The sequence below is a fragment of the Gymnoscopelus microlampas genome (assembly GCF_963454915.1).
Source record: "Gymnoscopelus microlampas genome assembly, chromosome: 15".
Taxonomy (NCBI): Eukaryota; Metazoa; Chordata; class Actinopteri; order Myctophiformes; family Myctophidae; genus Gymnoscopelus; species Gymnoscopelus microlampas.
In genome coordinates, this window is record NC_139952.1 from 3,792,102 (window position 1) to 3,806,528 (window position 14,427).

The window sequence follows — 14,427 nt, forward strand, 5'->3', positions numbered from 1 at the left end:
ATAAAACACATTGTAAGATGGCTGGCAACGAGAAATTGCAGCATTTTTTATAAAAAATGTGTGCGTGCGTTCGTGTGTGTGTTCGGTAGGCCTACCTCTCTCACACTCTTGCCTGTTCTTGTGTTTCATTCTCACTACTATTGCTGCTATCTAAAACCAATACTGGGGTGTCTCTTTTGATCCTGACCTGAATCTGTAAAACACGTTGACACGTTGTGAGCTTGTAGATCGGCTTAACCTAAATGCCTAATCCTAACACTAACCCCAACCTGATTTTATTTTTGTTTTATTGTAAACCTCTAAAAATATGTTATAATCACAACCATTTGTCTTGTGTGGACCAGGGAAACAAATGGTCTTCTCTGTCTATTTCTCAAATTCTACTATACTTGTGGGGAAATTTAGTCCTCATAAGTATAGAAATACAATACTCGTGCGCACGCACATGCGCACACAAGCACACACACACACACACGCATGCACGCACGCACGCGCATACACACACACACACACACACACACACACACACACACACACACACACACACACACACACACACACACACACACACACACAGTACGTGTGACCATGATCAGAAAGGCAGTCAGGCTTTATAAAGACAGTGCACAGTGAACAGCATATGCACCTCTCCTTCTGTTACGGAGCAAACAGAGAACACGGTAAGTCACTAAACACTTAATTCTTATAATCTCAACCAAATTAGAGAACAGTAGCAAATTCACTCTGAATGTATTGATAACTTAAGCATCAGTTTGGTGTAATCTGTGTTAGTTGTGTGTGAGATGTGCTAAAATCTTGAGCATTACTTTATATGATTTAAACAACGATATCCTGGACCATCATGCTGAAAACTAAATATTCATATTACTCAGGTTTGATAAGCAGCTGAGAGATAATAGTGCTGATAATGTATTAGATGGCACATTGTGGTCTAAAGAACTTAATAACAGTACAATTGCTTATTGCAACAATATATCACAGAGTATGGGGCTCCTAGAATTCACGTTGACGCTTACGTTAGATAAGCATACAGGAGACACATAGGCTGTATAGAGCGAACCTAGTGAACCTTGCATTGTGTTAGAAACCTGCATACACTTGGTGCTAGCGGGTCAAATTTGGCTTGTGATTTAACTCAGAAAAGATATGAAAAGCAGTTAAAATCAACTCCTCCTGGGATTTTTGATCAATGTGCATGAAACTTTCTGCAAATGCGAACTTTAAACAGGCATAAGTCATGCCTCGTTTGGCCGACAGCCATGAAACTTGCTTACACATTACCTTTAGCTGAGAGAGGGGTGAAGCAGGGACCCCCTCTACATATTGCATAAAATTATGCTGCAGATTAAACTTTTTCATAGATTTTATATGTGTCGATGAAATTAAATTTGTCCCTGAGCAAGACTCTTAACCCCTAATTGCTCACAGGTTCTCATTGGAAACAAGACCGCAAGGACTTTCATGAACGACCTGTTAAAAGGAATTATCCTTTTTATACATTGCCACATACTTATTTGATAGCACTATCATCAGTGTAAACTTGACCTTTGGCTCTGTACTTGGCCCTGCATACGGGATTGGCATAGTAACTCTGGGCCAGGTTCCTGTTTACATGTTGTTGACTGATACCTGCTCTGAGTGAGGAAGCTGCTCATTCAGTGAGGAAGCTGCTCATTCAGGAATCACATTAACATCAAACATGTGGACCACAGTTCCATTATTGAGGCTGTTTGTCTGGGGCGGGCTATTATTGTACTGTTAGACACTGCAATTTGGACTGCAGTCCTTCCTACACATGGGCTTTTTGCTTGTTTTGTAACAGTGGTAATCTAGGAATTGAAGTTTATGTATTACTTCTGTAATAAATCACTGCAAATGGAATGAGCGGTTTTGACTGAATATTACTTTTTTTGGGGCGGTGTAGCCGCCCCCTATAAGTGGGTTTTGGACACCGACCAAAAAATGTATGTACCCCCTATTCTCCCTTCCATTGTTAATGCAAATCGATACTTTTTTCATATCAGCCAATCAAATTACAGCTAGTGTCATCACCACTAAGTGTAATGTGATTGGCTGACTTTGCAAATTCAGGACTGTGATTGGCTAGCGAAACACATGACACATGTGCAGCCCTATGAATAGCACTAAGGACTTTAAAAAAATTCATTTATCCTTTTTTTAAAGTGAGTCATGTCGTGATGACCACACACCACCTACTTGGGTGTCACAACAGTGACATAGTGCTCCAATTTCACATCCTGTGATTGGCTAATCTAAAACCATTTTGATGTGAGAGTAGTATATTTAACTGAGATGTTGTGTATTTCATGAGATCAGTGAAAAAGAATCGCAAAATCACTATGGTTAAAATGAGGAAAGTAAAAACCGAAACAAAGACAATGGCAAGTCTTCCTAGAACTGGCCTTGTGAGACCCAAGTGTATATCACAAGAGCTTAAACACAGAATTGTGACAAAGCACAGATCTGGTCAAGGTTCCAGAGAAATTTCAGCTGAATTTAAGATTTCTAAAAATACAGTGGCCTATATAATCCAACAATGGAAGAGACGAAGGTTCGTGGGAGACGTAAAGAAGAATCCAAAAATTGCTTTAGCTGAAATGAGAATAGAAGAAAATGATACAATGAAAATCATGAGGTCAAAGGACAGAGAAGAAACACACATTGAAGATAAGAAGATGGAAGAAAATATTACTATGTTTGAAATGAGGAAAGAAATAACTATAACTGTAATGTGATTGGCTGACTTTGCAAATTCAGGACTGTGATGGCTAGCGAAACACATGACACATGTGCAGCCCTATGAATAGCAGTATGGACTTTAAAAAAAGTCATTTATCCTTTTTTTAAAGTGAGTCATGTTGTGATGACCACACACCGCCCACTTCACACTGGGTGTGATTTTTTTACCCTATTGTGCTTTTTGTGTCTTTTTACAGATGGAATTCCGGTTACTTTTGATATCGGTATTATTATCAGTCCTTCATAACAGCAGGGCACAACAAGGTAAGATGCAGAAGACATTTTAATATGATACATTTCTTTATTGACAACAAATATCACATGATTTAGTTACAATTATTGGTACTTCCAGCTCTTGATTTGTGTCACATCAACCTCTTTCTATTCTCCGTCCTGTGTCTCTGTCTACTTAATCTCTCAAGAACAGATTCCGATCAGAAAAGCAGAGGTCGCTGTTTTTCATTTTCTGTGGGGTCTGGCTACGCGAGACTACTGTCTACTGTACAATCTACAGATACTCAACCTGTAGACCTATATTCATCATAACATGCTACCCATTTCAGCATGATACCCATTTGTCTGAGATTACTAATCATAGAAGTCAAGCTTGTTTATTTACCAGGGCATGATATAAATCAAAATCTGTCGTAGAGGCAATGCAACACTTTCTAACCGCATTCACAGCCGCCATTCAGATTATTATAATAATGTACGCCTGAATATACTGTTCAAAAGGCTCTATTCACAGCAGCCATATTATCACTTCCTTCACAGGTGTTACCAATGATACTAATGAAGGCTCTGTTCCATTTAGTGTAGCACAGTGGTTCTCAGATATTTCAATTTCCACAACCCCCATAACTCTGAGAGTGTACAAATGGAACCAAATGGACCCTCACGGGTCCATTTGGTTCCATTTGTACACTCTCAGAGTTACACATCCGTAAAGGGCCATTTCGGAGTGTTTCCAGTGAGCCAACATGCACAATATCAGCATCCTGACTCTGTCTGACCAGAATGGAACAGAGCCTTCATTAGTATCATTGGTAACACCTGTGCATAGAGCCTGCATTGGGCTGTAGCATGCGCCTCATTATTAAACTATTAGAATCCAAGTCAATTTGGCTTTTTCCTAACCATGATCCGCTGTAAACACCATTCTCACTCCCAACTAGTCACTTAATGAAGAACCGTCAGTAGCCCCTAAACGTCCGATTATGAAGGTCCTGGTTCCCCTAAAAGTCCGATTTTGCAGTCCTGGTTATTTCTCCCTAACGCCCTAAAAAGTCCAAACGGGACTATGTCGTTTGCGCATGCGCAAATGAACGTTCAACATATTGTGGTGGGTGTGGTGGATTGCTCCATTTACAACGCTAACGTCCAGGTCATAAACGATCAGATTTCAAATATGAAGTGCTTAACTAAAGGCCACGGATGTTATAATTGTGTACGTTCCAGCTTGAGTACCCATATCTTCCGTATTGTTCAATAAAAAGCCTTTTAATCCGATCGACGGCCATTTTCTCCGTCTTTTCATCAGCTTTCAACTATGCGATCCTATCGGTCGGGAGGTGTATTGCACATTATAACTCTATGCGAAAATGGCCGACGATCGGATTAAAATGCTTTTTATCCAACAATACGGAAGATATGGGTACTCATGCTGAAACGTCGGCATGTATAACATCCTGGGCATTTAGGTAAGCACTTCATATTTGAAATCTGAACGTTTGTGTAGACGTTACAGTTGTAAATTGAGCAATTCATCACACCAGGTTGAAGAATGTCCATGACCGTCATCTTTCAGGCCTACCGCTGATAACCATTAGCACATTGGTTCTCAAAGTGGGGTCCGGGGACCCCCAGGGGTACTTGAGGGGGTTCCAGGGGGTCCCCAGCTAAATGATGGACAGGGACCAAATGGACCCTTATGGGTCTGTAACTCTGAGAGTGTACAAATGTAACCAAATGGACCCTAACAGGTCCATTTGGTTCCATTTGTACACTCTCAGAGTTAAATTAACATTGATTTTAGGCCTACAATATGAATGTGGGTCCCAGAGACCTACATGCCATTAAATGGGGGTCCGTAGCCTAATGCATGTCAAACTGGGGGTCCTTGAAATTAAAATGGTTGAAATCACTGCTAGAGAGCCGTAAAAATCTTCTCTTATGGGGGTCCCTGGCTTATCTTTTGAAATGGGGGTCCGCGGTCTAATAAGTGTCTATTTGGGGGTCCTTGGCACGAAAAAGTTTGAGAACCATTGCATTAGCACATGAAGTCAATTCATTGTTTAATTTCAAATAAGTTTAATTTCACTTATACCACTTCATTCTGTTGATGTTTCTATTTTACTGCTACAGCAATTCATCACAAGGCTTTTTCTTTACTATTTAGCATAAATATAGTCCTGGTTATTTCTCCCTGGTTATTTGCCCCCCCCCGCTCCCCCTTTTTTGTACATACTTTTTATTTTATTTTGATCATGTTTTGTTTTGTATATATTTCATTATTTTCTCATGACCTTTTTTGTACATAATGGTATATTTTTTTTTTCCCCTCTGTATTCTTATGTTGATTTTTGAACTGTTTGGTTGCTACTATGTATGTCTATGAAATTAATTCAAGGACCCCAATGGAAACAAGCCCGCAAGGACTTTTTTGGCCGGACCTTTTAGACAAAAGCATTATAAATGTAACTGTGTTGTTTTACATTCTTTTGCCTAATAAAAATTTCAATCAATCAATTCAATCAATCAATCCCTAACGCCCTAAAAAGTCCAAACGGGACTATGTGGTTTGCGCATGTGCAAAGGAACGTTCAACATGGTGTGGTGGGTGTGGTGGGGATTGCTCCATTTACAACGCTAACGTCCAGGTCATAAACGATCAGATTTCAAATATGAAGTGCTTAACTAAAGGCCATGGATGTTAAAATGGTGTGCGTTCCAGCTTGAGTACCCATATCTTCAGTATTGTTCAATAAAAAGCCTTTTAATCCGATCGACGGCCATTTTCTCCGTCTTTTCATCAGCTTTCAACTATGCGATCCTATCGGTTGGGAGGTGTATTGCACATTATAACTCTATACGAAAATGGCAGCCAATCGGATTAAAATGCTTTTTATTGAACAACACGGAATATACGGGTATTTTTGAGGGATCGTACATAATTTTAACGTCCGTGGCCATGGGGTAAGCACTTTATAGTTGAAATCTAGACGTTTATGTAGATGTACGGGCCGTAAATGGAAAAAGTGCAAACATCAGGTTGAAGTGTCATGATATGAAATCTATCTATCTACATTGGACTGACACAACGTGAGCTAAGAGACGTGGTTTAAATGCAACATAACACACATCACCACCCAAACAAACCTGGAAATATTCTGTGCATTTTCATATTTTGTTGATCATTTTTCGATAAGTGTTTGTTGAGAACGAGAGATTTGTTTAACTTTTCCAACCCCGTGACGTCACGTCAGATTACTTCCGCATTCCGCGTGTTCGTACTCATGTCTCTGTCAGTGTCAATAAAGATCTGACAAAACAAATGTTTTATGATCTATCTAAACGTTCAAATGTTTTAAAAAGGTGCTGACCCTATGGCCACGGATGTTACAATTATGTGCGGGCCCTTAAAAGTACCCGTATCTTCCGTATTGTTTAATAAAAAGCATTTTAATCTGATTGGTGGCCATTTTATCAGAGAGTTGTAATGTTGCGTGAGTGCAGTACACCTTTCAACCCATAGGGTCAGGTGAAAACATATGGAGAAAATGGCCAGCAATTGGATTAAAAGGCTTTTTATTGAACATTACAAAAGATAGAGGTACTTTTGAGAACCCATACATGATTTTAACATCTGTGGCCATGAGTTGATAATTTTATATTTAAAGTGTGAAGATTTATGTTGATGTACAGGCTGTAAATGCAGAAGTGCAAACACCAGGTTAAAGTTTCGCCATGACTGCCATAATGTATTATGGTTTCCAAGTGCTATACTGCCACCGGACATAAACATTAAAACATTAAAACAGATCAAATAATTGCTGTTTGTGGTTCTATAGGGCGTTGGTGTAAAGTAACTAAGTACATTTACTCAAGTACTGTACTTAAGTACAATTTTGAGGTATTTTTACATTACTGGAGTATTTCCCAATTCTCAGTACTTTAAACGAAATGATGCAACGCTGATATTGCTTTTGTAATTCATTTTATAATATTTAAGGCACCCCGTGTGTATTGTATTCCAATAATAATAATAATAATAATAAGGGTAATAATAATCATAATAATAATAATAATGTAATTATAGAGCAGTAACACACTGAAATAATAAGGGTAATAATAATAATAATAAGGGTAATAATTGAATGTAGAGCAGTAACACACTGGAATAATAATGTAATGTATAGAGCAGTAACACACTGGAATAATAATAATAATAATAATAAGGGTATTAATAATAATAAGGGTAATAATAATAATAATAATAATAATAATAACATGTGTGAGGAAAGTTATATTGGCGCGTTTGAGCTGAAGAGCTGATAAATAATCCATTGTCCGATTCGGCGCCCCCTAGTGGCCAAGTTATTCTAGAAGGACCGTAACCCTAATTTTCAGAACCACATGTCTGTGTGAGAGGAAATTTATATTGGCGCGTTCGTGCTGAAGAGCTGATAAATAATCCATTGTCCGATCGTGTTCTCGCCCCCTAGTGGCCAAGTTAATCAACAAAGCACGTAACCCTAGCTTTCGCAACCACATGTCCGTGTGAGAGGAAAGTTATATTGGCGCGTTCGCGCTGAAGAGCTGATAAATAATCCATTGTCCGATCGTGTTTTCGCCCCCTAGTGGCCAAGTTAATCGAGAAAGCGCGTAACCCTAGCTTTCGCAACCACATGTCCTCGTGTGAGGAAACTTATATTGGCGCGTTTGGGCTGATTAGCAGATACGGAATCCGTTGTCCGATTGTGTTTTCGCCCCCTAGTGGCTGAGATAATAGCGAAAAACTGTTCAAAAATAGTAAAAACAAAATCGGACACCAGTATATGCATCAGCGCGCCACCCCGAACGTGCTCGTATAACTCTTCTCGCACACGGCCTTACCGTTCTCCTTAAATGGCTGGGGACTAATCTCAACTTATTTCGCAAAATAACACGACATATCTCCTTAACGATACGTTTTTAGAATCCGTCGTTCGGATATGTTGTACAGCTCGCCGAGACGCACGTATGGATGTCTTGTTTGTCCCGCTACGACACTTCTAACGTTTGCTTCTGACAATGACATAAGGTACATGGAGTCGTAGAACGTTCACCCATACTGAGAGCCAAATTCAGAAATTGGTAAAAATGTCGGTTAGGGACAAACAAGATATCCATGCGTGCGTCTTGGCAAGTTGAACAACATATCCAAACATTGGACTATAAGTCCTTATCGTATTTGAGATATTAAAACAAATGCAATTGTTTCGGCCGCGTCGACCTTTGCAGTCTTTTCGGTGAACTTTTGAACTTATCAGTGTCAGAAAAAATCAGGATTGGTTCCAATAAATCCGGCTTACTCTCAACATGGATGGAGAGAAGTTTCAGATTTTTAAAAAATATCTCCATTGATTTATCACAGATTAGGTGCTCGATACCGCACATACAAATCAATGTTTGACAAAACCACTTTCCCAAAGTTTACAAAAATCGAGACCTATCCCATTCGATTCAGCGTCCTTTTTTGAGTCTGAAAAGGTGTTTTTTAATATAAAAAAAAATATTTAAAAAAAAATGTGAGAAAAGCTAAACCTTGAACTATTTCAAAAATCGATAACTTCTTATTAAAGAATTCTAGACCATTGATGTAACCTACCATTCGACTCGAAATCATCTCAGTAAGCGGTTGGAAGGGTCGAAAAAAAAAAAAAAAAAAAAATATATTTTTGTGAAAAAAGCCTCACGTTTATGACAATTTAATGCTTGTTTAAACCACTTTCCCAAAAGTTAAAAAAAATCGAGACCTATCCCATTCAATTCAACGTCCTTTTCTGAGTCTGCAAATGTGTTTTTTAATTAAAAAAAAATATTTTTGAAAAATGTGAGAAAAGCTTAACTTTATATTTCAAAAATCTATAACTTCTAATTGAAAAATTGTAGACTATTGATGTAACCCACGATTCGACTCAGCGTCATCCAATTAGTGAGGGAGGGTGTTAAAAACAATAAAAAAAGATTTTAATTATTTGATCTGTTTTAATGTTTATGTCTGGTGGCAGTATAGCACTTGGAAACCATAATACATTATGGCAGTCATGGCGAAACTTTAACCTGGTGTTTGCACTTCTGCATTTACAGCCTGTACATCAACATAACTCTTCACACTTTAAATATAAAATTATTAACTCATGGCCACAGATGTTAAAATCATGTATGGGTTCTCAAAAGTACCTTTATATTTTGTAATGTTCAATAAAAAGCCTTTTAATCCAATTGCTGGCCATTTTCTCCATATGTTTTCACCTGACCCTATGGGTTGAAAGGTGTACTGCACTCACGCAACATTACAACTCTCTGATAAAATGGCCACCAATCAGATTAAAATGCTTTTTATTAAACAATACGGAAAATACGGGTACTTTTAAGGGCCCGCACATAATTGTAACATCCGTGGCCATAAGGTCAGCACCTTTTTAAAACATTTGAACGTTTAGATAGATCATAAAACATTTGTTTTGTCAGATCTTTATTGACACTGACAGAGACATGAGTACGAACACGCGGAATGCGGAAGTAATCTGACGTGACGTCACGGGGTTGGAAAAGTTAAACAAATCTCTCGTTCTCAACAAACACTTATCGAAAAATGATCAACAAAATATGAAAATGCACAGAATATTTCCATGTTTGTTTGGGTGGTGATGTGTGTTATGTTGCATTTAAACCACGTCTCTTAGCTCACGTTGTGTCAGTCCAATGTAGATAGATAGATTTCATATCATGACACTTCAACCTGATGTTTGCACTTTTTCCATTTACGGCCCGTACATCTACATAAACGTCTAGATTTCAACTATAAAGTGCTTACCCCATGGCCACGGACGTTAAAATTATGTACGATCCCTCAAAAATACCCGTATATTCCGTGTTGTTCAATAAAAAGCATTTTAATCCGATTGGCTGCCATTTTCGTATAGAGTTATAATGTGCAATACACCTCCCAACCGATAGGATCGCATAGTTGAAAGCTGATGAAAAGACGGAGAAAATGGCCGTCGATCGGATTAAAAGGCTTTTTATTGAACAATACTGAAGATATGGGTACTCAAGCTGGAACGCACACCATTTTAACATCCATGGCCTTTAGTTAAGCACTTCATATTTGAAATCTGATCGTTTATGACCTGGACGTTAGCGTTGTAAATGGAGCAATCCCCACCACACCCACCACACCATGTTGAACGTTCCTTTGCACATGCGCAAACCACATAGTCCCGTTTGGACTTTTTAGGGCGTTAGGGATTGATTGATTGAATTGATTGATTGAAATTTTTATTAGGCAAAAGAATGCAAAACAACACAGTTACATTTATAATGCTTTTGTCTAAAAGGTCCGGCCAAAAAAGTCCTTGCGGGCTTGTTTCCATTGGGGTCCTTGAATTAATTTCATAGACATATATAGTAGCAACCAAACAGTTCAAAAATCAACATAAGAATACAGAGGGGGAAAAAAAAATATACCATTATGTACAAAAAAGGTCATGAGAAAATAATGAAATATATACAAAACAAAACATGATCAAAATAAAATAAAAAGTATGTACAAAAAAGGGGGAGGGGGGGGGGGCAAATAACCAGGGAGAAATAACCAGGACTATATTTATGCTAAATAGTAAAGAAAAAGCCTTGTGATGAATTGCTGTAGCAGTAAAATAGAAACATCAACAGAATGAAGTGGTATAAGTGAAATTAAACTTATTTGAAATTAAACAATGAATTGACTTCATGTGCTAATGCAATGGTTCTCAAACTTTTTCGTGCCAAGGACCCCCAAATAGACACTTATTAGACCGCGGACCCCCATTTCAAAAGATAAGCCAGGGACCCCCATAAGAGAAGATTTTTACGGCTCTCTAGCAGTGATTTCAACCATTTTAATTTCAAGGACCCCCAGTTTGACATGCATTAGGCTACGGACCCCCATTTAATGGCATGTAGGTCTCTGGGACCCACATTCATATTGTAGGCCTAAAATCAATGTTAATTTAACTCTGAGAGTGTACAAATGGAACCAAATGGACCTGTTAGGGTCCATTTGGTTACATTTGTACACTCTCAGAGTTACAGACCCATAAGGGTCCATTTGGTCCCTGTCCATCATTTAGCTGGGGACCCCCTGGAACCCCCTCAAGTACCCCTGGGGGTCCCCGGACCCCACTTTGAGAACCAATGTGCTAATGGTTATCAGCGGTAGGCCTGAAAGATGACGGTCATGGACATTCTTCAACCTGGTGTGATGAATTGCTCAATTTACAACTGTAACGTCTACACAAACGTTCAGATTTCAAATATGAAGTGCTTACCTAAATGCCCAGGATGTTATACATGCCGACGTTTCAGCATGAGTACCCATATCTTCCGTATTGTTGGATAAAAAGCATTTTAATCCGATCGTCGGCCATTTTTGCATAGAGTTATAATGTGCAATACACCTCCCGACCGATAGGATCGCATAGTTGAAAGCTGATGAAAAGACGGAGAAAATGGCCGTCGATCGGATTAAAAGGCTTTTTATTGAACAATACGGAAGATATGGGTACTCAAGCTGGAACGTACACAATTATAACATCCGTGGCCTTTAGTTAAGCACTTCATATTTGAAATCTGATCGTTTATGACCTGGACGTTAGCGTTGTAAATGGAGCAATCCACCACACCCAATTCAATTCAATTCAATTCAATTCAAAGGGCTTTATTGGCATGAGAAAACATACGTTTACATTGCCAAAGCAAAAAGCACAATACAACAATACAGCAATACAATCAAAACAAAAAATGTACATTTGAAAGTCAGAATCTTCAATAGATCAATTTCTATGTACCAAGATCACTGGGTGCAAATATAGTGCAGGAATATACACAATGATTCGTCTTTAGGGTGGTTGTGTTCCGTTCGATATCCTTCTCCTATCACAGCAGCTCACGAATCTTGCTGCTGTGTTTGCACATTGTTGTACTTCGCCCAGCAGATATGGGAGTTTTTTGTCATTGGTCATGTTTTCAAAATCTCTGTGTGTGGTTGTAATCTGTGGGAAGTATGTGTCTCTGATGTCTTGGTACAATGGACAGACGGTTAGGAAGTGTAGCTCGGTTTCCACTTCCTTTTGTGTGCAGTGGGTGCATAGTCTGTCTTCTCTCGGGATACAGGTCTGCCTGTGACGACCTTTCTCGATCGCAAGACTGTGCTCACTGAGTCTGTACCTAGTTAAGATTTTTCTTTGTTTTGGGTCGGTCACGGTGCTCAGGTATTCTGCCACTGCGTATTCTCTGTTTAGGGCCAGATAGCATTCTAGTTTACTCTGCTTTTGTGTTGCTTCTTTCCAATGTGTCAGGTAGTTTTCCTTTTGCTGTTTTATAATTTTGTTTGGTCCGATGGGTTTTCTATCTCGTGGCTCTGTTTGTGTTTGTGCCCGGAGTTCCATGGCCAGCTGGCTGAGGGGGCATCTCTCTAGAGTTTCGCTGTGTGTGAGTGCTTTGTTATGGAGTGCATCTAGGTCGCTTTCTTTTAGGTGGTTGTAGAACTTAAGTGCTCTCTTTTTTATTTTGATTATGAGTGGGTATCGTCCTAGTTCTGCCCTGCATGCATTATTTGGTGTTTTTCGCTGGGTACGGAGAATGGATTTGCAGAATTCTGTGTGTAGGGTCTCGGTTTGGTGTTTATCCCATTTTTCAAGGTCATGGTTTGCTAATGGTCCCCAGATCTCACAACCATAGAGGGAAATTGGTTCTATCACAGAGTCCAGTATTTTAAGCCAGGTTTTAATTGGGATGTCTATTTTGATGTTTCTTTTGATAGCATAGAATGCCCTTCTTGCCTTGTCTCTCAGGTCCTTTACAGCTTGGTTGTAGTTCCCTGTGCTGCTGATGTTTAGGCCAAGGTAGGTATAGTTTTTTGTTTGTTCTAGTGGGATCGTATTTAGGAAAAATTGATGGTTTTGGCGGCTGGATCTTTTTTGAAATATCATGATTTTAGTCTTAGTTAGGTTCACTGTCAGGGCCCATGTCTGTGAGAATTTGTGTAGGAGATCAAGTTGCTGCTGTAGTCCTTCCTTGGTTGGAGACAGCAGCAGCAGGTCATCTGCGAAAAGTAAGCATTTGATTTCTGTGTTTGCCAAGGGGATGCCTGGAGCTGTAGACTGTTCTAACGTTTTTGCTAACTCGTTGATATATATGTTGAAGAGTGTTGGACTCAGGCTGCATCCCTGTCTAACTCCTCGGCTTTGGGGGAAAAAGTCTGTGTGCTTTTCGCCTATTTTAACTGCGCATTTGTTGTTTGTGTACATTGATTTTATGATGTCATAGGTTTTCCCCCCTATGCCACTTTCCAATAGTTTGTACATCAGACCCTCATGCCAAATTGAATCGAATGCTTTTTTGAAGTCCACAAAGCAGGAGAATAATTTGCTTTTGTTTTTGTTTATTTGGTTGTCAATTAGGGTGTTTAGAGTGTAAATGTGGTCTGTTGTGCGATATTTTGGTAGAAAGCCAATTTGTGATTTGCTCAGGACATTGCTTTCTGTGAGGAAGTTTAGGATTCTGTTGTTGAGGATCATGCAGAGGATCTTTCCGAGGTTGCTGTTTACACAGATCCCACGGTAGTTATTTGGGTCATATTTGTCTCCACTTTTGTGGAGTGGCGTTATCAGCCCTTGATTCCATGTGCTGGGGAAGATCCCAGAGCTCAGCACTATATTTAGGAGTTTTAGTATGGCCATTTGGAATTTGAGGTCGGTGAATTTTATCATTTCATTTAGAATACCGTCTGCCCCACAGGCCTTCTTGGTTTTAAGTGTTTTTATTTTGTCTTGTAGTTCTTTTAGGTTGATTTGGGAATCTAGTGGATTCTGGTAGTCTTTTACGGCTGACTCTAGGTTTTGTAGTTTATCTTTTATTTGTTTTTGCTCTTTGTTTTTCTCGATTGGGCCAAAGAGGCTAGAAAAATGATTCACCCATATATCTCCATTTTGGATGGGTAGTTCGTCCTGTTTTAGTTTATTAAGTCTGTTCCAGTTTTCCCAGAAGCTGTTTGTCTGTATGGAATCTTCGATATCTTGCAGTTGGTTTCTAACATGTTGATCTCTTTTTTCTCTTACTGTGTTTTTGTATTGTTTCAGTGTTTCCCCATATTGGAGACGTGTGTTGTGATTGTCTGGGTCTCTGTGTTTTTGGTTTGATAGTTTCCTTAATTTTTTCCTGAGATTAATGCAGTCATTATCGTACCATTTGTCATTTTCAACTTTTTTTCTGGCTTTCCTGTTTGATACTTTTAAGTTTGCTAGTGAGGCTGTTAGTTCAAATATATGATTGAGGCCTTCTACTGCCCTGTTTACACTTTCACTGTTTTCTTCAAAGGTTTTTTCTAGGAAATGATCC

General features: G+C 39.0%; 1 protein-coding gene across 1 annotated transcript in view; it reads left to right on the forward strand.

Annotated features, from left to right (window-relative positions):
• Nucleotides 1-2,978: 2,978 nt before the first annotated feature.
• The window catches only part of LOC311061587 (integrin beta-1-like), a gene marked incomplete at both ends in the record, with an annotated part of 30,263 nt that continues 18,814 nt past the window's right edge, over nucleotides 2,979-14,427 (forward strand). The window contains one exon of the mRNA XM_084080273.1: nucleotides 2,979-3,045. Within this exon, the coding sequence (XP_083936399.1) occupies nucleotides 2,979-3,045 (67 nt within the window). The remainder of the gene's footprint in view (nucleotides 3,046-14,427) is intronic.